This window comes from Gorilla gorilla, chromosome 19 (assembly GCF_029281585.2).
Source record: "Gorilla gorilla gorilla isolate KB3781 chromosome 19, NHGRI_mGorGor1-v2.1_pri, whole genome shotgun sequence".
Classification (NCBI taxonomy): Eukaryota; Metazoa; Chordata; class Mammalia; order Primates; family Hominidae; genus Gorilla; species Gorilla gorilla.
Genome location: NC_073243.2, coordinates 19,894,454 through 19,917,678, shown reverse-complemented (window position 1 = coordinate 19,917,678; position 23,225 = coordinate 19,894,454). Strand labels below are relative to the sequence as shown.

At 51.3% G+C, this 23,225-nt stretch overlaps 3 protein-coding genes across 5 annotated transcripts; 1 reads left to right on the top strand and 2 right to left on the bottom strand.

Moving 5' to 3' along the window:
- Nucleotides 1-3,892: 3,892 nt before the first annotated feature.
- On the bottom strand, nucleotides 3,893-5,225 carry GLTPD2 (glycolipid transfer protein domain containing 2). Of its 2 annotated transcripts, XM_004058338.5 has the most exons (4): nucleotides 5,072-5,225; nucleotides 4,899-4,963; nucleotides 4,512-4,678; nucleotides 3,893-4,430 (listed from the first exon to the last, which is right to left on the bottom strand). In XM_004058338.5, the coding sequence occupies exons 1-4, from the start codon at nucleotides 5,175-5,177 to the stop codon at nucleotides 3,893-3,895; spliced, it is 876 nt and encodes a 291-aa protein (XP_004058386.4). In that variant the 5' UTR covers nucleotides 5,178-5,225. The 2 variants fall into 2 exon arrangements, with proteins under 2 accessions (XP_004058386.4, XP_055223218.2); XM_055367243.2 differs by having other exon boundaries at nucleotides 4,899-5,225.
- On the top strand, nucleotides 5,177-8,877 carry VMO1 (vitelline membrane outer layer 1 homolog). Of its 2 annotated transcripts, none has more exons than XM_004058335.4 (3): nucleotides 5,177-8,003; nucleotides 8,109-8,204; nucleotides 8,503-8,877. In XM_004058335.4, exons 1-3 carry the CDS (start codon nucleotides 7,809-7,811, stop codon nucleotides 8,518-8,520), a joined length of 309 nt encoding a protein of 102 aa, XP_004058383.4. In that variant the 5' UTR covers nucleotides 5,177-7,808; the 3' UTR covers nucleotides 8,521-8,877. The 2 variants fall into 2 exon arrangements, with proteins under 2 accessions (XP_004058383.4, XP_004058382.4); XM_004058334.4 differs by having other exon boundaries at nucleotides 8,109-8,224.
- A 2,110-nt stretch (nucleotides 8,878-10,987) lies between these two features.
- On the bottom strand, nucleotides 10,988-22,376 carry TM4SF5 (transmembrane 4 L six family member 5). The gene is made up of 5 exons (XM_004058333.4): nucleotides 22,152-22,376; nucleotides 13,330-13,410; nucleotides 11,575-11,711; nucleotides 11,176-11,359; nucleotides 10,988-11,099 (listed from the first exon to the last, which is right to left on the bottom strand). The coding sequence occupies exons 1-5, from the start codon at nucleotides 22,326-22,328 to the stop codon at nucleotides 11,085-11,087; spliced, it is 594 nt and encodes a 197-aa protein (XP_004058381.1). The 5' UTR covers nucleotides 22,329-22,376; the 3' UTR covers nucleotides 10,988-11,084.
- Nucleotides 22,377-23,225: the final 849 nt, after the last annotated feature.

The window sequence follows — 23,225 nt, the reverse complement described above, 5'->3', positions numbered from 1 at the left end:
CTATATGTCTATCCTTATGCCAGTATCATATTGTCTCGATTACTGTAGCTTTGTAGTACTTCTTTTCTTTTCTTTCCTTCCTTCCTCCCTTCTTTCTTTCTTTTCTTTTCTTTCCTGACAGAGTCTTGCTCTGTCACCCAGGCTGGAGAACAGTGGCGTGATCTTGGCTCACTGCAACTTCCACCTCCCAGGTTCAAGCAGTTCTTTTGCCTCAGCCTCTGAAGTAGCTGCGACTACAGGCGCCTGCCACCACGCCAGGCTGATTTTTGTAATTTTAGTAGAGACGGGGTTTCACCATATTGGCCAGGCTGGTCTCAAACTCCTGACCTCGTGATCTGTCCGCCTCGGCCTCCCAAAGTGCTGGGATTACAGGCGTGAGCCACTGCGCCCGGCCCTTTAATTTCTTTTAACAGTGTTTATAATAGTTTTCAATATATAGGTCTTGCACTTCTTTGGTTAAATTTGTTCCCAAGTATTTTATTCTTTTTGATGCTGTTATAAGTGACATTGTCTTCTTAATTTCATTTTGGATTGTTCATTGCTAGTACATAGAAATACAACTGATTTTGGTTTTGATCTTGTATTCTGCAACTTCATTGAACCATTTATTAGTTCTTTTTTGTTTTTTTGTTTTTGCAGTCTTACTCTGTTGCCCAGGCTGGAGTACAGTGGCGCAATCTCGGCTCACTGCAACCTCCACCTCCTGGGCTCAAGCAGTTCTCCTGTGAGCGCCACCATGCCCGGCTAATTTTTGTATTTTTAGTAGAGATGGAGTTTCACCATGTTGGTCAGGCTGGTCTTGAACTCCTGACCTCGTGATCTGCCCGCCTCAGCCTCCCAGTGTTGGGATTACAGGCGTGAGCCACCGTGCCTGGCCATTTATTAGTTCTAAGAGTTTGTGTCTATATTCTTTAGGGTTTTTCTATATAAACCATCATATCATCTGCAAATAGAGATAATTTTATCTCTTCCTTTCCAATCTGGATGCCTTTTATTTCATTATCTTGCCTAGTTGCTCTGGCTAGTTACTTCAGCACAATGTTGAATAGATTGGCAAAAGCAGACATCTTTGTCTTGTTTCTCATTTTAGGGGAAAAGCTTAGGAGAAAGCTTAGGGAAAAGTCTTTCATCATTGAGAGTGCTGTTAGCCCTGGGTTTTTCACAGATGCCTAGGCAGGGGAAGTTCCCTTCTATTCCTAGTTTGCTGATTTTTTTTTGTTTGTTGTTTTTTTCTTTTTAGTTTTTTGTTTTTTTGAGACAGAGTCTTGTGCTGTTGCCCAAGCTGGAGTGCAGTGGCACAATTTCGGCTCACTGCAGGCTCTGCCTCCCGGGTTCCAGTGATTCTCCTTCCAAAGTGTTGGGATTACAGGCACATGCCACCGTGCCCGGCTAATTTTTGTATTTTTAGTAGAGACAGGGTTTCACCATGTTCGCCAGTCTCTACTAAAAATACAAAAATTAGCCTGGCATGGTGGTGTGCCTGTAGTCCCAGCTACTCGGGAGGCTGAGGCAGGAGAATCACCTGAACTCGGGAGGCAGAAGTTTCAGTGAGCCTAGATCATGCCACTGCACTCCAGCCTAGGCAACAGAGCAAGAGTTGTTCTCAAAAAAAAAAAAAAACAAAAAAAAGGAATACAACATTGGTTCAACATATGAAAATTAATGCAATATACCATATTAATAAAGGAAAAATGCAAAATTATCTCAATAAACTCAGAAAAGCAGTTTAAAAATCCAACATTCTCTCGTAATAAAAAAGAATCGTTGGCCAGGCGCGGTGGCTCACACCTATAATCCCAGCACTTTGGGAGGCCGAGGTGGGTGATCACCTGAGGTCAGAAGTTCAAGACCAGCCTGGCCAACGTAGCAAAACCCCGTCTCTACTAAAAATACAAAAATCAGGTGGGTGTGGTGGCACATGCCTGTAATTCCAGCTACTCAAGAGGCTGAAGAAAGAGAATTGCTTGAACCTGGGAGGTGGAGGTTGCAGTGAGCCGAGATCACACCACTGCATTCCAGCCTGTGCGATGGGAGTGAGACTCCATCTCAAATAAATACATAAATAAATAAATAACAATCAACAGTTGGGCGTGGTGGCTCACGCCTGTAATCCCAGCACTTTGGGAGGCCGAGGTGGTTGGATCACCTGAGGTCAGGAGTTCGAGACCAGCCTGGCCAATATGGCGAAACCCCGTCTCTACAAAATACAAAAATTAGCCGGGAGTGGTGGTGGACGCCTGTAATCCCAGCTACTCAGGAGGCTGGGGCAGAAGACTCACTTGAACCTGGGAGGTGGAGGTTGCAGTGAGGCGAGATTGCGCCACTGCACTCTAGCCTCAGGGACAATAGCGAAACCCCGTCTCAAAATAAGTAAATAAGTAAATAAAATAAAATACATTATAGGAGGGTGAGAGAGGGGGCACAAAAATAAAATAAAATACATTATAGGGAGGGAAAGGATGGACAGAGAAACAATGAGGAGGCTAGTGCAGTAATCTAGGATGTAGTCTCCCTTCATAGTCAAAGGTACTAGGAGTGGAGAAAGTGGGCACTGCTCAGATTTTCACAGATTGGATGCTGATGTGATGAAAGAGAAACAGAAGGGCTGGGGCTGGGCGCGGTGCCTCACACCTGTAATCCCTGCACTTTGGGAGGCCGAGGCGGGCGGATAACCTGAGGTCGGGAATTCAAGACCAGCCTGACCAACATGGAGACAGCCTGTCTCTACTAAAAATACAAAAAGTAGCCTGGTGTGGTGGTGCATGTCTGTAATCCCAGCTACTTGGGAGGCTGAGGCAGGAGAATTGCTTGAACCCGGGAGGTGGAGGTTGCGGTGAGCCAAGATCGCGCCATTGCACTCCGGCCTGGGTAACAAGAGCGAAACACTGTCTCAAACAAACAAACAAACAAACAAACAAAAAAACCAAACCAAAACGAAAAAAAACCCAGAAGGGTCTGGATGACGAGGTTTTTGGTCTGAGGACCTGGAAGAATGAAGTGTCATTCACTGAGCCAGCAAAGACTATGAAGGGAGAATTTTCGTGGGGAGGGAGTGTTGGAGCTTAGTGTTGGACATGGTAGGTTTGCTATGCCTAGGTGACATCCAAGTGGAAATACCGAATAGGCAATCGTATATGTAGGATTCTGGAGTCCAGGAGAAAGTGGATTGAAGTTGTGATTTGGGAGTTATCAGTGTATGAAATGGCAAGATCTTTCCTGTTCATTGTGGGAGTGGCCGTGGAGTCATTTAATAAACATACATTATGGAGCTGAGCACCTGCTTGGTGTGAGGCATGACGCACATGCGCTTGGGTAGCTGAAGGGTGAGGGTGCCATCTATTCACAGAGACAGGGAACACGGGAGGAGGTGCAGTTCTTAGGGGGATGGTGGTGGGACCCGTGTTGGACGTGTTGCATTTGCAGCGTCTGTGGAGTGTGCAGGATGCTTGCTGTACTCTTGGCTGCACAGGGGTGAAGCTCAGGGACAAGTCTGGGCTGGAGACTCAGCGTGTGGTTGGCAACCAAAGCCACGGGAGTGACTGCGATAGGCCGGGGGAGCGTGAGTCTTTCGGCTGCCGAGAACGGAGATGACACATCTTCTCACATTCGTTTTTTATTTCCCTTAAGCGCCTGTCGTCATCACACAAAACGCCCTACGTCGACGCTGCCAAATATTGCTTTTTATTCCTCACAGCTCCTCCCGTCTTTCCGAGACTGCGGACAGAGGGAGCTCAACGCCATTCCCTGCCGGGGGCGGCCCTCGCCGCGGCGACGTCACGGAAGAGGCGGGATACGGAGGCGGTCGCGGCGCGGGCTGCAGGACTGACCCCGGGCTGCGCGGCCCCACCCCGGGCGGTCCGCTCCGTTCCCGCCGGTCCCCGCAGCCGCCGTCTTAGGCCAGCTGGAGCAGGCCGCGCTCGGCTAGCAGGCTCTGGGTGCGGTTGTAGACATCCTCCAAGGTGCCGGCGGCCCGGACCAGCGCGGCCCGCGCCTCCGCCTCGGTGGCTCCGGGACACGCCAGCTCCAGCAGGCGGCGGCGACCCGGGAAGGCGAGGAAGGCGAGGCGGGCGGTCTGACGGACCAGCCAGGGGTGATGCGGACCCAGGGCCGCACGGTAGGCGTCGCTGCACTGCACGCCCGCGTCCGGGCCTCCCAGCGCGCCGGTCGCCACCCGGTGGAGGCAGAGCTGGGACCAGCGCAGCGCGCGGTGCAGCAGGAGCAGCGTGCGAGAGCCCGAGCTCCGGGTCAGGTCCCGGGGGGCCGCCCCCGGCTGCTCCAGCAGTCCCGCCCTCCGCTCCCACGCCGCCATGGCCGCCAGGGACCAGTAGTGCTCCGCGTCCGGGCCGTGCACCCGAGCCTCCAGGTCTGTCACCTTGGTGAAGGCCTCCCTAGTGGCGAAGGCGAAGACGGAGCCGAGGGGAGTCAGGAACCTGCGGGCGAGACGATTTGAGAGAATGGAGATGGAGCCGCCAAGGGGGCGGGGACCGGTTGGGGGGCGGGAGGCCACTCACTCGACGAGTGCCCTCCATCCCGCCAGGTACGGCGACAGCCCCACATCCCCTTCGGGTTTCAGACTGGCGTGGAACCGCCTCATCATGCGGCCCAGCATCCCCCGAGGGCCCAGACACGGAGGCCGTTTCCTCTCCGGGGCCTCCAGGGTTCCCGACTCCTGCCGGACCTGGTGGGGAGACACGATGGGAAGAGGTGGGAGCAGATTCCGCCCTGAAGAAATTGTTCCGAAGGTTTAGCTGGTGGCTCTTCTGCTGTGCGCTCAGCTTCCGACGGGAGAGGGTAGACCGGGGGAGGACCCGCCCTTTGCCGGACCCTCAGCCTGGCTCCACGTCCCCCTGTTCTGGTCCCTCCTGGAGCGCCCGCGCCCAATCCTGCGCCTAGCGTACCTGGAAGGGCGCCGTTCCCCCTGGAACGCAGGGCTGCGCCCTGGATCCGCAGCCCGAGCGGGCGCCTGGGGAGAGGAGAAGCGGAGCGGTGAGGGCTCGAGAAAGAGGCTTGAGTCGTGAGGGCCTGGATTCCGGGCTTCCTCCCGGAGCAAGTGAGGGAAGGGGCAGCTCACCTAGGCTCCGAACACTGAGATAAAGCAGCAGCAGCGCGAAGATAGCGAGAGGAATTGAGTGGCTGAACCAGTGCCGCAGGGCTGGGGGCCGCACCGCCACTCGCATGCCTGCTGCTGGGACCGCCGCCCCCTCACCAGCGCCTAGCCAGTCCGTGTCCCTCCGCCTCCAGGAGGGGACAGAAGCCCGTGGTGCCCTGAGGCGCAAAGGGTTAATAATTAACCTAAGGCCCCTTCCCCTGTGCCCTTCGCCCCAAAGGGCAGCTACCCTGGGTGCGAGGAACTGGGTGAAGGGAATTTGGGGGATTCGACAGCAGTGACAGATCAGTGCATTTCCATTCCCTGTAGGGCCAGCTGTAGTAAGAGGCACTCTGAGTATTGGGAAGAGAGGCAGGGCCCAGAACAGCTCCCCTACTGAGCAGTGGTGTGGGCCCTAAATTCACTCTGGGCTTGAGTTCCCTCCACTGTAAATTGAGGATAATAATAGGTACTTTGCAAGCCTCATGTGAGGATTAAATGATAACGTATGTGAAAACACTAAATGGAAAAGCTGACCACAATTGCCCTATAAATCTTATTAAGTTCAAGCATTGCACGGCTCTGGGATCCAGGGAACACCCACTTCTCTCTCGCTCTCTTTTTTTTTTTTTGAGACAAAATCTCGCTCTGTCGCCCAGGCTGGAAAGTGCCGGCTAATTTTTATATTTTTAGTAGAGACAGGATTTCACCATACTGGCCAGGCTGGTCTCGAACTGCTGACCTTGTGATCCGCCCAACTTGGCCTCCCAAAGTGCTGGGATTACAGGCGTAAACCCCCGCGCCCAGCCGGGAACACCCACTTCTAAATTCTCTATCTTATTCCCAGGGGACTTTGTCTTGACCTGGATACATGACCTCTTGCAATCATATACGTACGTCAGGCTTTATCCTTTTGCATTTTTGTGGTTTAATTTTCAAAACTCCAGATTGGTTCTTCAATCATTCATTGCACCAACTTTTATTAAGTACTTCCGCACGTACTAGGCTTCAAGAATACAAAAGTGCCTTCACAGAGCTCAAGGTCCACTGGGGGAGAATTTATCCTCTGTCTCCCCCACTGGAATGTGACCTCTGATGACAGGGGCCTTGTTATTCTTGCTTACAGCAAGTGGAATATTGCTTAAGCCAAAACATATTATTGCTAAATAGGTATTGAATAAACAAAGGAGTGTGTATGAGGGACAGGTAAATCTGGGGTTGTGGCCCCTAACAAATTTAGCCAGGCATTTTTAGGCCAGGCACGGTGGCTCACGCCTGTAATCCCAGCACTTTGGGAGGCCGAGGTGGGCGGATCACCTGAGGTCAGCCTGGCTAACATGGCAACACCCCGTCTCTACTAAAAATATACAAATTAGCTGGGCGTGGTGGCGAACGCCTATAATCCCAGATACTCGGGAGGTTAAGGGAAGAGAATCGCTTGAACCCGGGAGGCAGAGGTTGCAGTGAGCCGAGATGGCGTCACTGCACTCCAACCTGGGCAACAGAGTGAGACTTCGTCTCAAAACAAACAAACAAACAAAAAACATACTTAGCCAGATTTTCTCGCTTTTTGTTTTGCAAATTAGGAGTCCATCTGGTGGTCACAGGGGGAAAGGCATTCCAGGAAAGGATATAAGGATACCGAAAGCAATGGAAGAAACAGCATGATCTTTTCTTAGGGGTTCTTAGTCTCCTGTCCCCAAACTTCTTAGAGTTATTCCTGTTGGACCGGGCGCGGTGGCTCACGCCTGTAATCCCAGCACTTTGGGAGGCCGAGGCAGGCGGATCACAAGGTCAAGAGATAGAGACCATCCTGGCCAACACGGTGAAACCCGGTCTCTACTAAAAATACAAAAATTAGCGGGGCGGCGTCTTGGCGCGCGCCTGTAGTCCCAGCTACTCGGGAGGCTGAGGCAGGAGAATCGCTTGAACCCAGGAGGTGGAGGTAGCAGTGAGCCGAGATCGCGCCACTGCGATGCCGCCACTGGGCGACAGAGTGAGACTTCGACTCAAAAAATAAAAAATAAAAATAAAAAAGAATTATTTCTGTTTGTGTATATCTTCTTCTAAGTTAGGGAGGAGTGTCCCGGATTCTCAAGGTGTTAGGGCCCTGATCTCTCAGAAGACCTCTCAGAGGAGGAAGAGACTTCTGAGCTGACAGGAGTTTTCTCAGCTTCTCCAGTTCGAGGATTCTTGTCCTATCCTCACTCTGATGTCCCCTCACATCCTGGAGGTCTCCGGGTTGCTCTTGCCCCATCCCGTCACTGGTGGGACTCCCGGGAGGTCACTTCCATCCCTAGCCCTGGTCTCCGCTCTGTCTCCGCTCTCACTGCTGGAATGTTTCCCAGCTTGCTTGGCTGTGAACCTAAGGCAAGTTGCTTGCCATTTTTGAGCCAGTTCCCTCATCTACAAAATAGGAAGGATAATTCTCACCCCCCAAAAATTGTTGTGAGGGTTAAACAAAATACTGCAAAGCGCTAACCATAATTCGTAGCCTATAGTAAATATTCAGTAGGTGATGGTTATTTTAATTCGCCCTCTCTCACTGCCCCTCCTACCCTAGCTCTGGGAGCCTCTGCCTCCGGGAGCAGGAAATAGGGTTCCGGGAGTGGATTAGTTTTGGGTTTCACTTAATCTGGGAGGCCCTTCTGCAATCGGAGCCCTCACAGAGGCCAAACTGATATAAATCTGCTTAGGAGGCCTGATTCACAGACGCTGCAGGATGGAGCGGGGCGCAGGAGCCAAGCTGCTGCCGCTGCTGCTGCTTCTGCGGGCGACTGGTTTCACATGTGCACAGGCAGATGGCCGGAACGGCTACACGGCGGTCATCGAAGTGACCAACGGGGGTCCCTGGGGCGACTGGGCCTGGCCTGAGATGTGTCCCGATGGATTCTTCGCCAGCGGGTTCTCGCTCAAGGTTGGGGCTCAGGCGTAGGTCCTGGAGAGGGCGGAGATGCGTGGGACCATAGAGCCAAGTATGATAATTCCGTGACTCGCCCTTGCTCCTCTCCTCTATACCCAGGTGGAGCCTCCCCAAGGCATTCCTGGCGACGACACTGCACTGAATGGGATCAGGCTGCACTGCGCGCGCGGGAACGTCCTAGGCAATACGCACGTGGTACAGTCCCAGTCTGGAAGGTGGGGCACAGGGGTCGAGGATCCCTTGGGGTGATGGTATGTCCCTTACCCTCTATTACATACTCCGTCGCAACAGGCAGGCTGGCTCCTCCAGAGCTACGGGGCAGTATAGACCGGGGAGGCGAAGGGTGGATGGAAGACCCCTCCTCCGCTCCTCGGCGGAGGTCAGGGAGCACCCAGCCCACCAGGTCATATACACAGCACTTGGCTTGGAAAGTCTCAAGGGCTTGGTGAATGGGAGCGCCGGCAGAGGCAACGCATCTCCCTTTGCCTTGCAGCTGGGGCGAATGGAGTGAGCCGCTGTGGTGTCGCGGCGGCGCCTACCTAGTGGCTTTCTCGCTTCGCGTGGAGGCACCCACGACCCTCGGTGACAACACAGCAGCGAACAACGTGCGCTTCCGCTGTTCAGACGGCGAGGAACTGCAGGGGCCTGGGCTGAGCTGGGGAGACTTTGGAGACTGGAGTGACCATTGCCCCAAGGGCGCGTGCGGCCTGCAGACCAAGATCCAGGGACCTAGAGTCCTCGGCGATGACACTGCGCTGAACGACGCGCGCTTATTCTGCTGCCGCAGTTGAACGGCGCCGCCGCCACTGCTCTCTCCCGGGCCAGGAGGCTAGTCCCACTTCTTGCTATTAAAGCTTCTCTGAGATGACTTTGGTCTCGCCTGTTTATTTTATTTCATTTATTTATTTATTTATTTATTTATTTATTTATTTATTTATTTATTTATTTGAGACGGAGTATCGCTCTGTCCCCCAGGCTGGAGTGCAGTGGCTCACTCGGCTCACTGCAAGCTCTGCCTCCCGGGTTCACGCCATTCTCCTGCCTCAGCCTCCCGAGTAGCTGGGACTACAGGCGCCCGCCACCACGCCCGGCTAATTTTTTTTTTGTTTGTATTTTTAGTAGAGACGGGGTTTCACAGTGTTAGCCAGGATGGTCTCGATCTCCTGACCTCATGATCCGCCCACCTTGGCCTCCCAAAGTGCTGGGATTACAGGCGTGAGACACCATGCCCGGCTGGTCTCGCCTGTTTAAGGGATGGGGAACTGAGTCTCCTTTTACCCTCCTAACTTAGCATTAGGTGAGGCATACATTTGGATTTGGTCTCAGGGGTCTATGGTAGATTGCTGAAAAGTTATGGACTCGAGAAAAACGCACTTAAACAGATAATTTTCAGACAAGTGATGGAAGTCTGGCTTTTTTTTTTTTTTTTTTTTTTTTTTGGAGTCTCACTCTGTCACTCAGGCTGGAGTGCAGTGGTATGATCTTGGCTCACTGCAACTTCCACCTCCTGGGTTGAAGCGATTCTTCTGCCTCAGCCTCCTGAGTAGTTGGGACTACTGGTACCCACCACCATGCCCAGCTAATTTTTGTATTTTTAGTAGAGATGGGGTTTCCCCATGTTGGCCAAGCTGGTCTCGAACTCCTGGCCTCAAGTGATCCACTGGCTTCAGCCTTCCAAAGTTTTGGGATTACCGGCTTGCACCATCGTGCGGGGCCAGGAAGTCTGGCTTTCTGAGAGAGTCTGCAGATACCCTGCCCCCATTAGGTGCCTAGGTTGTCTCCTTTCTGAACCAGTGACCTAAGATTAAGAAAATTCTACCAAATTATGGCCAGATGTGGTGGCTCACAGCTGTAATCTCAGCACTCTGGGAGGCTGAGGTGGGTGGATTGTTTAAGCTCAGCAGTTGGAGACCAGCCTGGGCAACATGGTGAAATCCCCTCTCTACGAAAAGTACAAAAATTAGCAGGGGTATGGTGGTGTGCGCCTGTAGTCCCAGCTACTCAGGAGGCAGAGGCAGGAGGATTGCTTTAGCCCAGGAGGTGGAGGCTGCAATGAGCCGAGATCGTGCCACTGCACTCCAGCCTGAGTGACAAAGTGAGACCCTGTCAAAAAAAAAAAAAATTCTACCAAATTAGGAGGTGACAAGGCCACAATGGCTTTACAGTTCCATTTTCTAGAGCTTAAGAGGTTACAGTGTCTTTTCCATAGTTTTCATTATTTTCTCCTACAAAACTGATCCCTGTTTAGGATCTTTGTCCTTGCTGTTCTCTCGGCCTATAATCCCCCAAATATCCAGATGGTTAGCAAGCCCTCCTGATCTTAGCTCAAATTTCATTTTCTCAAATTTTCCCTGTCATAAAAGAGAATCTCTCCGTAAGTCAATATCAATCCCATTACCAACGTGCTTTTAAAAAGTGCTTATTGGCCGCGCACGGTGGCTCAAGCCTGTAATCCCAATACTTTGGGAGCCTGAAGTGGGAGGATTACTTTTGCTCAGGAGTTCGAGACCAGCCTGGGCAACATGGCGAAACCTCGTCTCTACAAAAAATACAAAAAAGTTAGCAAGGCATGGTGGCATATGCCTATGGTCCCAGCTACTTGGGAGGCTGAGATGGGAGGATTGCTTGAGCCCAGGAGGTGGAGGATGCAGTGAGCCGAGATCGTGCCACGGCCTTCCAGCCTGAGTGACAGCGAGACCCCGTCAAAAAAAAAAAAAAAAAAAAAAAAGTGCTTATTACCTATTGAAATAATTTTTTGCTTCTTTTAAAAATTGCCTATCTTCCACCCTTGGAATGCCAAGTTCTTTGAGAGAATAAAACTTGTCTGTCTTGTTTACCATCCTTATTTCCAGCGCAACCAAATAGCTCAGTATCTATTCGTTAAGAAAGTACAAGTGGGGTGCAGGGGCCCCAAAGGCCAGGTGTATCTGTAGCCTCTCGCACACTCCTCTTACAGAAGGCACCATCTCAGACAGAGAAGAGAGCGCAAAGCAGTTTATTCTAGCGAGCAAGGGAGTGAGCGAGCCAGGTAGACGTCCAGGAAGGAGCAGGTGTAACCCGGCGGTCAGTGGAGCCTCAGTGAGGGGTGTCCTGCGGAAAAGAGAAGGTGAGAACGCAGCCAGGACCAGGCAGGTTCCCTCTACAACTCCACCGCAAGCCATTTCACCTGTTTTTTCCTGCAATCGCCACAGAAGACACCAATGGTCGCGTTCACCAGCTGGATCCCACACAGTATCATCTCCAGGCAGGAGGCGGCCACCAGCAGCGAGAAGAGCGTCACATTCCAGGGGACCACGCGAGGGGGCGCCTCGCACCGATCCCATAGAGTGCGGTTGAGCAAGTAAGCTCCCCTGTGGGAGGGGTAAGGCCACGTGGGAGAAGGCAGCGTGCGCGTGCGCCACCCTCGCCCCCAAGAATACGTCCCAGGGGATTTGCTAAGGCCCAGGTAGCCCACGTGGAGCGAGTGCCCTCGAAGTCGAGTCCCGCCCAGGTGTCCCAGTCCACGGGGGAAGGGCGGGAGGGGAGAGGCAGAGAATGGAGGACACGAATACAGGCTAAATCTTACGCGGTGTCTTCGAAGTGGTAGCCCCACTCGCCGTTCATTAAGCATCTGGGTCCATTTCGGAGCCCAGCTCCAGACACCGAGAGGCAGTAGATGGCACCAAGCACCCCGAACGCCGAGGAGAAGACCGAGCGCAGCATCTGTTTGTGGTGTGGAAGGGGAGGTAAGGCCCAATCTCCCCACCTGTGGGTGACGACGCTCAGCGCCAGCCCCCACGCATTATCGAAATCTGCTCCAGTCGGGTTGTTAAAATGTATTTTTTAATGCCGGGCGCGGTGGCTCACCCCTGTAATCTCAGCACTTTGGGAGGCTGAGGCGGGTGGATCTCCTGAGGTCGAGAGTTCAAGACCAGCCTGGCCAACATGGAGAAACCTTGTCTTTACTGAAAATACAAAAATTAGCCGGGTGTGGTGGCACATGCCCGAGGCTGAGGCAGGAGAATAGCTTGAACACGGGAGGCGGAGGTTGCAGTGAGCCGAGATCGCGCCACTGCACTCCAGCCTGGGCGACAGAGCCAGACCTCGTCTCAAAAAGAAAAAAAAAAAAATTAGAAATTCGGACTCGGTTTCTGCACCTGTCCTCGCAGAACCACAGCACTCTCTATGGAATTCCTAGCTACACAAGCTCCTCTGCAGACTCCCAGGCCCCACCCCACCCCTCCCTGGCACCCACAAATCTCAGATCTCAATGATCCTGAGGGGTAGGTGGGTGAGGGGGAGAGGGGGGGAACTACAACCCCAGTGAATCTTGGCGGCTGCTGGCTTTCGGGTTAGCCTAACTGCAAGCCCGGGGTTTGAAGGGAAATTTATTTTAAACCTGACTCGAGGCTGGGCACGATATCTCACACCTGTAATCCCAGCACTTTGGGAGGCCAAGGGGGGCAGATCGCCTGAGGCCAGGAGTTTCAGACTAGTCTGGCCAACAGTGAAACCCCGTCTCTACTAAAAATATAAAAATTAGCTGGGTGTGGTGGCAGGCGCCTGTAATCCCAGCTGCTTGGGAGGCTGGAAGAACAAGAATGGTTTGAACTAGGGAGGCGGAAGCTGCAGTGAGCCAAGATCGTGCCACTGCACTCCAGCCTGGGTGACAGACCAAGACTATGTCTAAAATAAATAAAATAAATAAATGTAAAATAAAATAAAAATACATTTTTTTTTGAGGCGGAGTTTTGCTCTTGTTGCCCAGGCTGGAATGCAATGGCACAATCTTGGCTCACCGCAATCTCCTGCCTCAGCCTCCTGAGTAGCTGGGATTACAGGCGCCCGCCACCACACCTGGCTAATTTCTGTATCTTTTCTTTTCTTTTTTTTGAGACAGAGTTTCACTCTTGTTGCCTAGGCTGGAGTGCAATGGCGTGATCTCGGCCCACTGCAACCTCTGCCTCCTGGGTTCAGGTGATTTTCCTGCCTCAGCCTCCTGAGTAGCTGGGATTACAGGTGCCCGCCACCACACCTGGCTAATTTCTGTATCTTTTCTCTTCTTTTTTTTTTTTAAATCACTGCTTACTGCAGCCTGGACCTCCTGGGCTCAAGCGGTCCTCCCACCTCAGCCTCCCGAGTAGCCGAGATTGCAGGTGCTTGCCACCACGCCCGGCTAATTTTTGTATTGTTAGTAGAGATAGGGATCTTGCCATGTTTCCTGGGCTGGTCTAGAACTCCTGGCTCAAGCCGTACTCCCACCTCAGCCTGCTAAAGTGTTGGGATTACAGGCATGAGACACCACCCCCAGTCCTGAATTCCTTCTTAATCTGGATCTTACCCTGCAGCGGTTTCCACAGCACCCAGCACCACAGCAGCCCTTGCCCCCTGCCCGAACGGCTGCAATGCCCGGACACAGTACCTGTGGGACAAGAGTCATTATTATAGCACGTCCCCCCAGATCCTCCAGGCCTGACTTGCATCAGTGCCTACCTCCTTCAGGAAGCTGCCTGTGACGCCTTCAGCCCTTTGGACTGTAGAAGACCTTATCTCTACGTCTCCTGGAGCTGCTGGGCTTCACCTTACTTTATCCTTATTTACGTGCCTACCTTATCTCTGTCCAGATTGTGGCCTCTAGAGGGTAGGGCCCAATATCATTATTTTCCCCAATCTTGGCACATAGTAGGTGCCCTACTGAATGGAAATCAGGGAAACTACTTCACATGCTATGAATTGATTCATCTCTCAGGGTCTCAGTTTTGCCTGTGTAAAATGGGTCTGGAAGATCTACCTCACAGGTCTGTTCTCAGGATTTAATGGGAGAACAAACTGACTAGGTGTTAAGACTGGCTCAGAGGCTGGGCGCGGTGGTTCACACCTGAAATCCCAGCATGTTGAGAGGCTGAGGCGGGTGGATCACCTGAGGTCGGAAGTTCAAGACCAGCCTGACCAACATGGAGAAACCCCAACTCTGCTAAAAATACAAAATTAGCCGGGTGTGTTGGCACATGCCTATAATCTCAGCTACTCGGGAGGCTGAGGCAGGAGAATTACTTGAACCTGGGAGGTGGAGGTTGTGGTGAGCTGAGATCGTGCCATTGTACTCCAACCTGGGCAATAAGAGCGAAACTCCATCTCAAAAAAAAAAAAAAGACTGGCTCAGAGTAACTCAATATTTATAAGTTCCCTCAGCAGCAGGAAGGGATAGAGGTGTTGGAGTGTCTGGTGAATTGGGATTACAGTAGAGTGTGGAAGAGTGCTAGTGGATGGTCTGATATGGAGTGTAGCATTTTCCAAGATTCAACCCTTGGTCTTTTTTTCTCCCTGTGGCTTTCCTAACAATGCCCGTCCCCTTTCAGGGAATCAGCTCTTCACTCTGCCAGAAGTTGCCTCCAAAACTGATGCCTCCAGATCCTATGTTCACTTGAATATCTTGGTTTTAGCTCAAATTCAACCAGCCTCACGCTCATCTCACAATATTCCTCAAATTCATCTCCCTTTGACTTTCTTGTCTCCATCAGTGGAAAAAATAACATCTACTAGGTCAGCCAGGCTGGAAAGCTTTAATCTTGCACCCAGAAAGACATCAAATTTTCTCAACTTTTCCTTAAGTGGCTCCGAATCTGTGAGTTCTTCCCCACATTGAATCCCTAATCACCTCCCATGAGGGTGTTCTCAGCCTCCCTATTACACTCCCATAGCTCTTGCCCCATGCCACCCTACACTCTATCCTCTATCAGGTTAAACATAGCTTTTTTTCTCTCTTTCTTTCTTTTTGAAACAGGGTCTCACTCTGCCACCCAGGCTGGAATGCAGTGGCTTGATCATGGCTGACTTTAGCCTTGACCTCCTGGGCTCAAGTGATCCTCCTGCCTCAGCCTCCTGAGTAGCTGGTATGACAGGCATGCGTGATCATTCCCAGCTAATTAAAAAAATTTTTGTAGACATGGGGTCTTGCTATTTGCTCAGGCTGGTCTTGAACTCCTGGGCTCCTCCTGCCCTGGCCTACCAAATTGCTGGGATTACAGGTGTAAGTCACTGCATCTGGCCTAAACATAGCTTTCAACTGGTCTTTTCTCTGCTCAAATCCTTTAGGGTCTCTTCACAGAGAAGCCCATCAAGACTGAACTCTTTTTTTTTTTTTTTTTTTGAGACGGAGTCTCACTCTGTCACCAGGTTGGAGTACAGTGGTGTGATCTTGGCTCACTGCAACCTCCACCTCCCAGGTTCAAGTGATTCTCCTGCCTCAGCCTCCTGAGTAGCTGGGACTACATGCATATGCCACAACGCTGGGCTAATTTTTTGTATTTTTAGTAGAGACGGGGTTTCACCATGTTGGCCAGGATGGTCTTGATCTCCTGACCTCGTGATCCGCCCGCCTCAGCCTCCCAAAGTGCTGGGATTACAGGCGTGAGCCACCGCGCCTGGCCAAGACTTGTAACTTGAACGCCTAACTCTTGTAAGGCATTTAAGCCTCCTCATCTGGCTCCGTTACCTTTATCTTTGTTGCACCAGGTCAGGTTCTTTGCCTGTCTCCTATCTCTGGAATTCCACAGCTGTCTTGCTTTTTGCTTTCATGTGTGTGTGTGTTTGCTTTTTGAGACAGGATCTCACTCTGTCACCCAGGCTGGAATGCAGTGGTGCAATCATGGCTCACTGCATCCTCAACCTCCTGGGCTCAAATGATCTTCTCACCTCGGCCTCCCGAGCAGCTGGGTCTAAAGGTGCGGAACAACATGCCTGGCTAATTTTTTTTGTAGAGTTCATGTCTTACTATGTTGCCTAGCTGATCTCGAACTCCTGGGCTCAAGCAATCCTCCTGCTTCAGCCTCCCAAATTGCTGGGATTACAGGCATGAGCCACTGTGCCTGGCTCCTCATGTGTCTTATCTGGCACATACCATCCAAGGCAGCATTTTGTGCTTCTCCAGGGAAAGGGCTGAGAGTTTCAGTTCTATTATATCATCCCCAGCAACCTCAGAGAAACACCTGCTCTCTCCTCTTCCTGTCTCATGGCAGGGCCAGGACCCATGCTGACACCTTACTTTAGCCTCCCTGGTTAGGTCACTTACTGGAGGCTTGTGAATCCAAACACACCTAGAATTGCCTGTTGGATTTACCAATTTTGAATGATCTACTTGTCTGAGGTTTCTGCTTTTGTTTGAGAGAGGGTCTCACACTGTGCTTTTGTTTGAGAGAGGGTCTCACACTGTTGCCCAGACTGGAGTGCAGTGGCATGATCATGGCTCACTGCAGCCTTGACCTCCTGGGCTCAAGTGATCCTCTCACCTTAGCATTAGAGTAGCTGGGATTACAGGCTTGTACCACCACACTCAGCTAATTTTTTCTTTTTTGAGACGAAGTTTTGCTCTTGTTGCCCAGGCTGGAGTGCAATGATTCTTGGCTCGCTGTAACCTCTGCCTCCCTTGTTCAGGTGATTCTCCTGCCTCAGCCTCCCGAGTAGCTGGGATTACACGCATGCACCACCACGCCCTGCTAACTTTGTATTTTTAGTAGAGACAAAGTTTCTCCATGTTGGTCAGGCTGGTCTCAAACTCCTGACCTCAGCTGATCAGCCTGCTTCGACCTCCCAAAGTGCTGGGATTACAGGTGTGAGCCACTGCACCTGGCCAGACCCAGCTAATTTTTAAATTTTTGTTGAGATAGAGTCTCACTATGTTGCCCAGGCTGGTCTTGAATGCTGGGATTCAAGCGATTCTCCTGCCTTCACCTCCCGAAGTGCTGGGATTTTACAGGCATGAGCCACCACACCTGGCCCTATTTGAGATTTTTACTCTTTTGATTAAAGTGTTTGCTTCCCTTTGTAGTATGTGCTTCTCTGTCTCATTCTTCACCATCTTTTTGTCTTAGTGAAAAGTGTCATCATAAATGAAGAAGAAAACACTGTGTTTATAGCCTGAATCAGCTCATATTTCTCCATTTCCATAGCCACTGGCCTAGTCCAAGCCACTCTCATCTCTCCTGGATGTCTTCCGTGACCTCAGTTTGGTCTTTTCTTTTTCTTTTTTTTTTTTTTTTGAGACGGAGTCTTGCTCTGTCACCCAGGCTGGATTGCAGTGGCATGATCTCGGCTCACTGCAACCTCTGTCTGCCGGGTTCAGGAGATTCTCCTGCCTCAGCCTTCCGAGTAGCTGGGATTAGAGGCATGCACCACCACGCCCTGCTAACTTTGTATTTTTAGTAGAGACGGGGTTTCGCCATGTTGGTCAGGCTGGTCTCGAACTCCTGACCTCACGATCCGCCGGCCTCGGCCTCCGAAAGTGCTGGGATTACAGGCGTGAGGCCCCACGCCCAGCTCAGTTTGGTCTTTTTCTGTATATATTGCAGACCTTCTACTGCCCATTCTCTACATAGTGGTCAAAGGAGTCTTCTTCATTCCAGTGGCGTGTGGAGCAACCAGACCTCTCACACTGCCATTGGGAATGAAATTGGCATAAGAACTACAGAAAACCGGCAATATCTATTAACGCTGAATATTTGCATGGCTTAAGAATCAGCAGTTTTACAGCTAGGTTTTTATCCAATAGAAATGCACACGTATTTGTACCTAAATACATCTACGAGAATATTTGTAGCAGCATTATTTGCAAAAAAACCAAACTGGGAATGATCCAGATCTTCAACAGTAGAATGGGCTGGGCATAGTGGCTTATGCCTGTAATCCCAGTACTCCGGGAGGCCGAGGCAGGCGGATCACCTAAGGTTGGGAGTTCAAAACCAGCCTGACCAATATCGCGAAACCCCGTCTCTACTAAAAATACAAAAATTAACTGGGCACGGTGGCACATGCCTGTAATCCCAGCTACTCAGGAGGCCGAGGCAGGAGAATCATGTGAACCTGGGAGTCAGAGGTTGCAGTGAGCCGAGATGGCGCCATTGTACTCCAGCCTGGGTGACAGAGCGAGACTCTGTTTCAAAAAACACAAAAAAGCAAAAAAGCAAAAAAAAAAAAAAAAAAACAACCAAACAGTGGAATGTATAAATGAGGTATAGTCACATAATAGAATGTATAAGGAAAAAAGAAAACTACAGCTACACCTTATAATATGGGTGGCTCTCACAAACGTAATATGGAGCTAAAGAAGCCAGACACAGGCCAGGCGCGGTGGCTCACGCTCGTAATCCCAACACCTGGGGAGGCCGAGGTGGGTGGATCACCTGAGGTCAGGAGTGCGAGACCAGCCTGACCAACATGGCGAAACCCCCATCTCTACTAAAGTAAATACAAAAATTAGCCAGGCGTGGTGGCGCATGCCTGTAACCCCAGCTACTCTGGAGGCTGAGGCATGAGAATCATTTGAACCTGGGAGGCGGAGGTTGCGGTGAGCTGAGATAGCGCCACTGCACTCCAGCCTGGGCAACAGCTCCGTCTCAAAAAAAAGCCAGACACATACTCTATCATTCCATTTGTGTAAAGTGCAAAATAAGCCAAACTCGTCTATGGGGTTAGAAGACAGAATAGTGGTTACGCTTGTTGGTGAAGTGATTCTGGGGTTCCGTGTGTGGTGAGAGGCATGTCTGGGCTTCTGGTAATGATCTGTTTCTTGACCTGGGCTCAGATGTGCTCACTTTGTAAAAGTTTGTTGAGCTGTGTACTAAGGATCTGGGTACTTGTCTGTGTGACTTAAATAAAAAGTTTTAAACTGTCAAAAAACAAAGTGCCAAAAGTCCTTCAATAGGGCCTGGCGCGGTGGCTCACTCCTGTAATCCCAGCACTTTGGGAGGCCGAGGCGGGTGGATCACAAGGTCAGGAGATCGAGACCATCCTGGCTAACATGGTGAAACCCCATCTCTACTAAAAATACAAAAAAAAAAAAATTTGCCGTGCGTGGTGGCGGGCGCCTGTAGTCCCAGCTACTCGGGAGGCTGAGGCAGGAGAATGGCGTGAACCCAGGAGGCGGAGCTTGTAGTGAGCCGAGATCGCGCCACTGCACTCCAGCCCGGGCAACACAGTGAGATTCCGTCTCAAAAATAAAAAAAAGTCCTTCAATAGTTTTCTGTTGTACTTATAATAATAAAAATTCAAATGACTCCACTGTGGCTTTTCAGGGTGTTCCAGGCCTAGCCTCTGCCCTCCTCAGACCTCATCTCATTACATCTCACCTCACCGGCCACCTGTCTGATCCTCAGAAGTGTAGAGCTTGTTCCCACCTTAGGCTTTGTACTACCAGTCCCCAGTGTCTGCAACACTCACACCTTCTTCTTGTCATTTGGGTCTCAGTTCAGACATCACCTCATAGAGCCCGTCCCTGAAAATCCTATAAAAAGTGGCATCTGCTTTGCCTAAGAGCTCTTCATGCCAGCACCATTTCATTTTATTTTTATTTTTTACTTTTGAGACAGAGTTTCACTCTTGTTGCCCAGGCTGGAGTACAATGGTGCAATCTTGGTTCACTGCAACCTCCGCCTCTCGGGTTCAAGCAATTCTCCTGCCTCAGCTTCCTGAGTAGCTGGGACTACAGGCATGTGCCATCACGCCTGGCTAATTTTTCTATTTTTAGTAGAGACAGGATTTCTGCATGTTGGTCAGGCTGGTCGTGAACTCCTGACCTCGGTGATCCGCCTGCCTCAGCCTCCCAAAGTGCTGGGATTATAGGCATGAGCCACTGCGCCCGGCCGATGGTACCTACTTCTATCTGAAATTGCCTTGCCTAGTTCTATACTTCATTCAATGACTTTTTTATTTTTTATTTTCTTGAGACAGGGTCTCGCTCTGTTGCCCAGGCTGGGGTGCAGTGGCGCGTGGTCATAGCTCACTGCAATCTTTCATTTCTGGGCCCGAACTAGGACTACAGGCACACACTGCCATTCCGTGACTATTAATTGGGTGTCTGTTTAGTACAAGGTGCTGGTCTAGCACTGGGTACATAGTGGCCAACAAAGCAGGCAGTGCTTGCTCTCGTGGGACTTCCAGCCTTGCTTCCGTGAGACTGGTGGCCTTACTAAAGGGAACACAAGCTTCAGGGAGAGCAGGAACCTGTCTGTGTCCCTGTGATATAGAGCAGCGCTTATTTATTTGTTTATTTATGTATGAGATGGAGTCTTGCTCTGTCGCCCAGGCTGGAGCACAATGGCGCAATCTCGGCTCACTGCAACCTCTGCCTCCCGGGTTCTCCTGCCTCACTCTCCCGAGTAGCTGGGATTACAGGCGCCCGCCACTATGCCTGGCTAATTTTTGTATATTTCTTTAAGTAGAGATGAGGTTTCACCATGTTGGCCAGGCTGGTCTTGAACTCCTGACCTCAGGTGATTGGCCCGCCTCGGCCTCCCAAAGTGTTGGGATTACAGGCGTGAGCCACCATGCCCACCGGGTGGTGCTTCTTGAGAGTGACTCTGGGCACAGAGGTGGAAGGAAGGCAGCTGTGAATGCATATTTGGGTTTGGGGAAGGCAGACTCAGGGAGCTCCGCTGAAGCAAGCTGGTTAGATGGGGCAGAGGAGTGTGGGGAGACAGGGGTGGTTTAGGTTGCAGAGGGAGCACCCCGTGACAATGGCTAAGTGTGTCAGCCTGAGAGGAGTGTGACTCTCAAAGAGAGTTGAGTTTAGAGCGATAGAGTAGAGTACAGCAGCCAAGAATCCATGCAGGAGGAGGGAGTAGAAGAAAAGATACTAGAGAGTAAGAGGGGATTGTTGGTTAAAGGAGAGGTATCCTCTTTTAGCAAATAGAGGTGTGACCAGCGAGGTGTGACCAGCAGAAGGGACCAAGGGGAGCTCTCCCCTGGAGAATGTCATTAGCCAACCGTCCTGAGAAGTGGGGAACTGTGCTGGGTAGATCTTTTGTCTTTATCGCATGAAGATATTAAACAAGGTTGACCATCCCAAAGTTTCCCTAAGTGGGTGGAGAGTTGGAAGATGGGGGTTAGTAAATTGGGGAAATCTGTGTCTCCTTTTCCTCCACTTCTGACAGATCCTAGTCTTGGCCAGGCGTGGTGGCTCACATCTATAATTCTAGCACTTTGGGAGGCTGAGGCAGGAGGATCACTTGAACGCAGGAGTTTGAGACCAGTCTGGGCAACACAGGGATACTCCGTCTCTACAAAAAATGTAAGCTGGGGCAGTGGCTCACATCTGTAATCCCAGCACTTTGGGAGGCCGAGGGGGGCGGATCACCTGAGGTCGGGAGTTCGAGACCAGCCTGGCCAACGTGGCGAAACCCTGTCTCTACTGAAAATGCAAAAATTAGCTGGGTGTGGTGGCACGTGACTGTAATCCCAGCTACTCAGGAGGCTGAGGTAGGAGAATTGCTTAAACCCAGGAGACAGAGGTTGCAGTGAACGGAGATGGCGCCACTGCACTCCAGCCTGGGCGACAGAGCGAGACTCCGTCTCAAAAAAAATAAAAAAATAATAAAAATAAATAAAATATTTAAAAGTTAGCTGGGTGTGGTGATGCCCACCTGTGGTTCCAGCTGCTCGGAGGCTGAGGTGGGAGGACTGCTTGGGCCCAGGAGGTTGGGGCTACAGTGAGCCATGTTCGCACCACCACACTCCAGCCTGGGCAACAGAGAGAGACCCTGTCTCAAAAAAAAAAAAAAAACACAAAAACCAACCCCCACCTCCGCCCCTGGCAAATAGATTCTCGTCTCCCGGAAGACGACTTGAGGGCATCCTCCCTGCCATACTGACCTAAGTTCTGAGTTTATCCTTAGCAGTCCGCACAGATTGGGCTTCCAGAAATGTGGGGTGAGAGTGAATGGACGTGGAGACAAGGGAGGGTGATTGATCCGTAAGGGCAGTCCCTGGCTCTGGGTAATATCGCTGCACCCCGCCCTCATGCCTGGTATTATCCTGCCCTGATGACGTCTCTGACAACCAGCTGCTCCTTCTGCCTCGACCATTGTAGTGAGGTTTTCCCAGCATCTGCTCAACAGTGGGGACAGGGAGGACAGGCAGGACATGCTCCCTACCCAGTAGGGGAGCTCTTTAGAGCAGTGAGGTTCTCGTCCTTTCTGTGCCCCTCAGACATTCAGCTTGGGACCCTGGGGCTCCTCCAGGACTGACTCCAGAGGGCTCCTAGCCCCCACCAAGCCATTGCCATCCTCTCCCAAGCAACCATCCTTATTCCTCTCTCCCTCTCCCTCCTGTTCAGAACCCCTTAGGTGGCACCCAGCCAGCTGGCCCGGGCTCCCCTGCCAGCCTTCTCACCATTAGGCCCCCGCCGATGAAGCCGCCCATGAGCCAGACTTGCAAGCTGAGATGTTTGGTGTTGGTCCAGGAGGTCTCCCCATTAGGTACCAGCAGGAGGGCGTTGGCCACAATGCAGACCAGGCAGAGGGTAATGAGGGAGAGCCCCACACAGCGGGCACATTTTCCCGTACACATGGTGAAGTGTCAGGAAGGACAGGCGGTGAGTGAAAGTAAGCCAGTGGTTCCCAGGTCCAGAGGAAAACAAGCCTGGAGCACGGAGCAAAGTTCAGACAGAGGCGTGGCAGAAACTGGCAGGATCAGAATGATAAGGGAGAGAGGCACAGGATGTGGGCCCTGAGGAGGCGGAGGCGGAGGAGCTGCAGCCCTGAGGTGAAGGGAGGATGTGGTGCTGGACAAGGTGGGGGCTATGGACACGCTACCCTGGGTTAGTGCCTTCCTGTTTTTTCTGCACAGCTCCACAGCCCCTCTGTTGGTTCCATACCTGCTTTGCAACTTAGCCAAGCCCCTTCATGTCTCTTAAGTCTCAGTCGCCACTTGTGTCTGGGTGCGGTGGCTCACACCTGTAATCCCAGCACTTTGGGAGGCCGAGGAGGGTGGATCACCTGAGGTCAGGAGTTTGAGACCAGCCTGGCCAACATGGTGAAACCCCGTCACTACTAAAAATGCAAAAGTTATCTGGGCATGGTGGCGGGCACCTGTAATCCCAGCTATTCGAGAGGCTGAAGCAGGAGGATCACTTGAACCTGGAAGGTGGAGGTTGCAGTGAGCTGAGATTGTGCCATTGCACTCCAGCCTGGGTGACAAGAGTGAAACTCTGTCTCGAAAAATAAATAAATAAATAAATAAATAAAGTGACAAGAGTGAAACTCTGTCTCAAAAAGTAAATAAATAAATAAATAGATAAATAAATAAGTGATGCCACTTGCCTTGTGGGCTACTTGTGAGGATTAAACGGGACAACCTGAGAAGTATTTTGTAAACTAGGAAGCACAGAGCAGATGTGTGGTGGCCTCTTCGTTTCTGCTAGCCTCTCAGGCAGCATTCTTCCCAGGGAGAAATTAAAGAGGTGAT

Bases quoted from the DNA above. Each gene is read 5' to 3' on its own strand.
- GLTPD2 (XM_055367243.2), bottom strand. From the start codon at position 5,177: ATGCGAGTGGCGGTGCGGCCCCCAGCCCTGCGGCACTGGTTCAGCCAC. The intron at 4,679-4,898 runs GTACGCTAGGCG...TCTCCCCACCAG, and splicing joins GGGGAACGGCGCCCTTCCAG to GTCCGGCAGGAGTCGGGAAC. The intron at 4,431-4,511 runs GTGAGTGGCCTC...TCTCGCCCGCAG, and splicing joins GGATGGAGGGCACTCGTCGA to GTTCCTGACTCCCCTCGGCT.
- VMO1 (XM_004058334.4), top strand. From the start codon at position 7,809: ATGGAGCGGGGCGCAGGAGCCAAGCTGCTGCCGCTGCTGCTGCTTCTG. The intron at 8,004-8,108 runs GTTGGGGCTCAG...CTCTATACCCAG, and splicing joins CCAGCGGGTTCTCGCTCAAG to GTGGAGCCTCCCCAAGGCAT. The intron at 8,225-8,502 runs GTGGGGCACAGG...TTTGCCTTGCAG, and splicing joins GTACAGTCCCAGTCTGGAAG to CTGGGGCGAATGGAGTGAGC.
- TM4SF5 (XM_004058333.4), bottom strand. From the start codon at position 22,328: ATGTGTACGGGAAAATGTGCCCGCTGTGTGGGGCTCTCCCTCATTACC. The intron at 13,411-22,151 runs GTGAGAAGGCTG...CTTGTCCCACAG, and splicing joins TCATCGGCGGGGGCCTAATG to GTACTGTGTCCGGGCATTGC. The intron at 11,712-13,329 runs GTAAGATCCAGA...CACCACAAACAG, and splicing joins GCTGTGGAAACCGCTGCAGG to ATGCTGCGCTCGGTCTTCTC.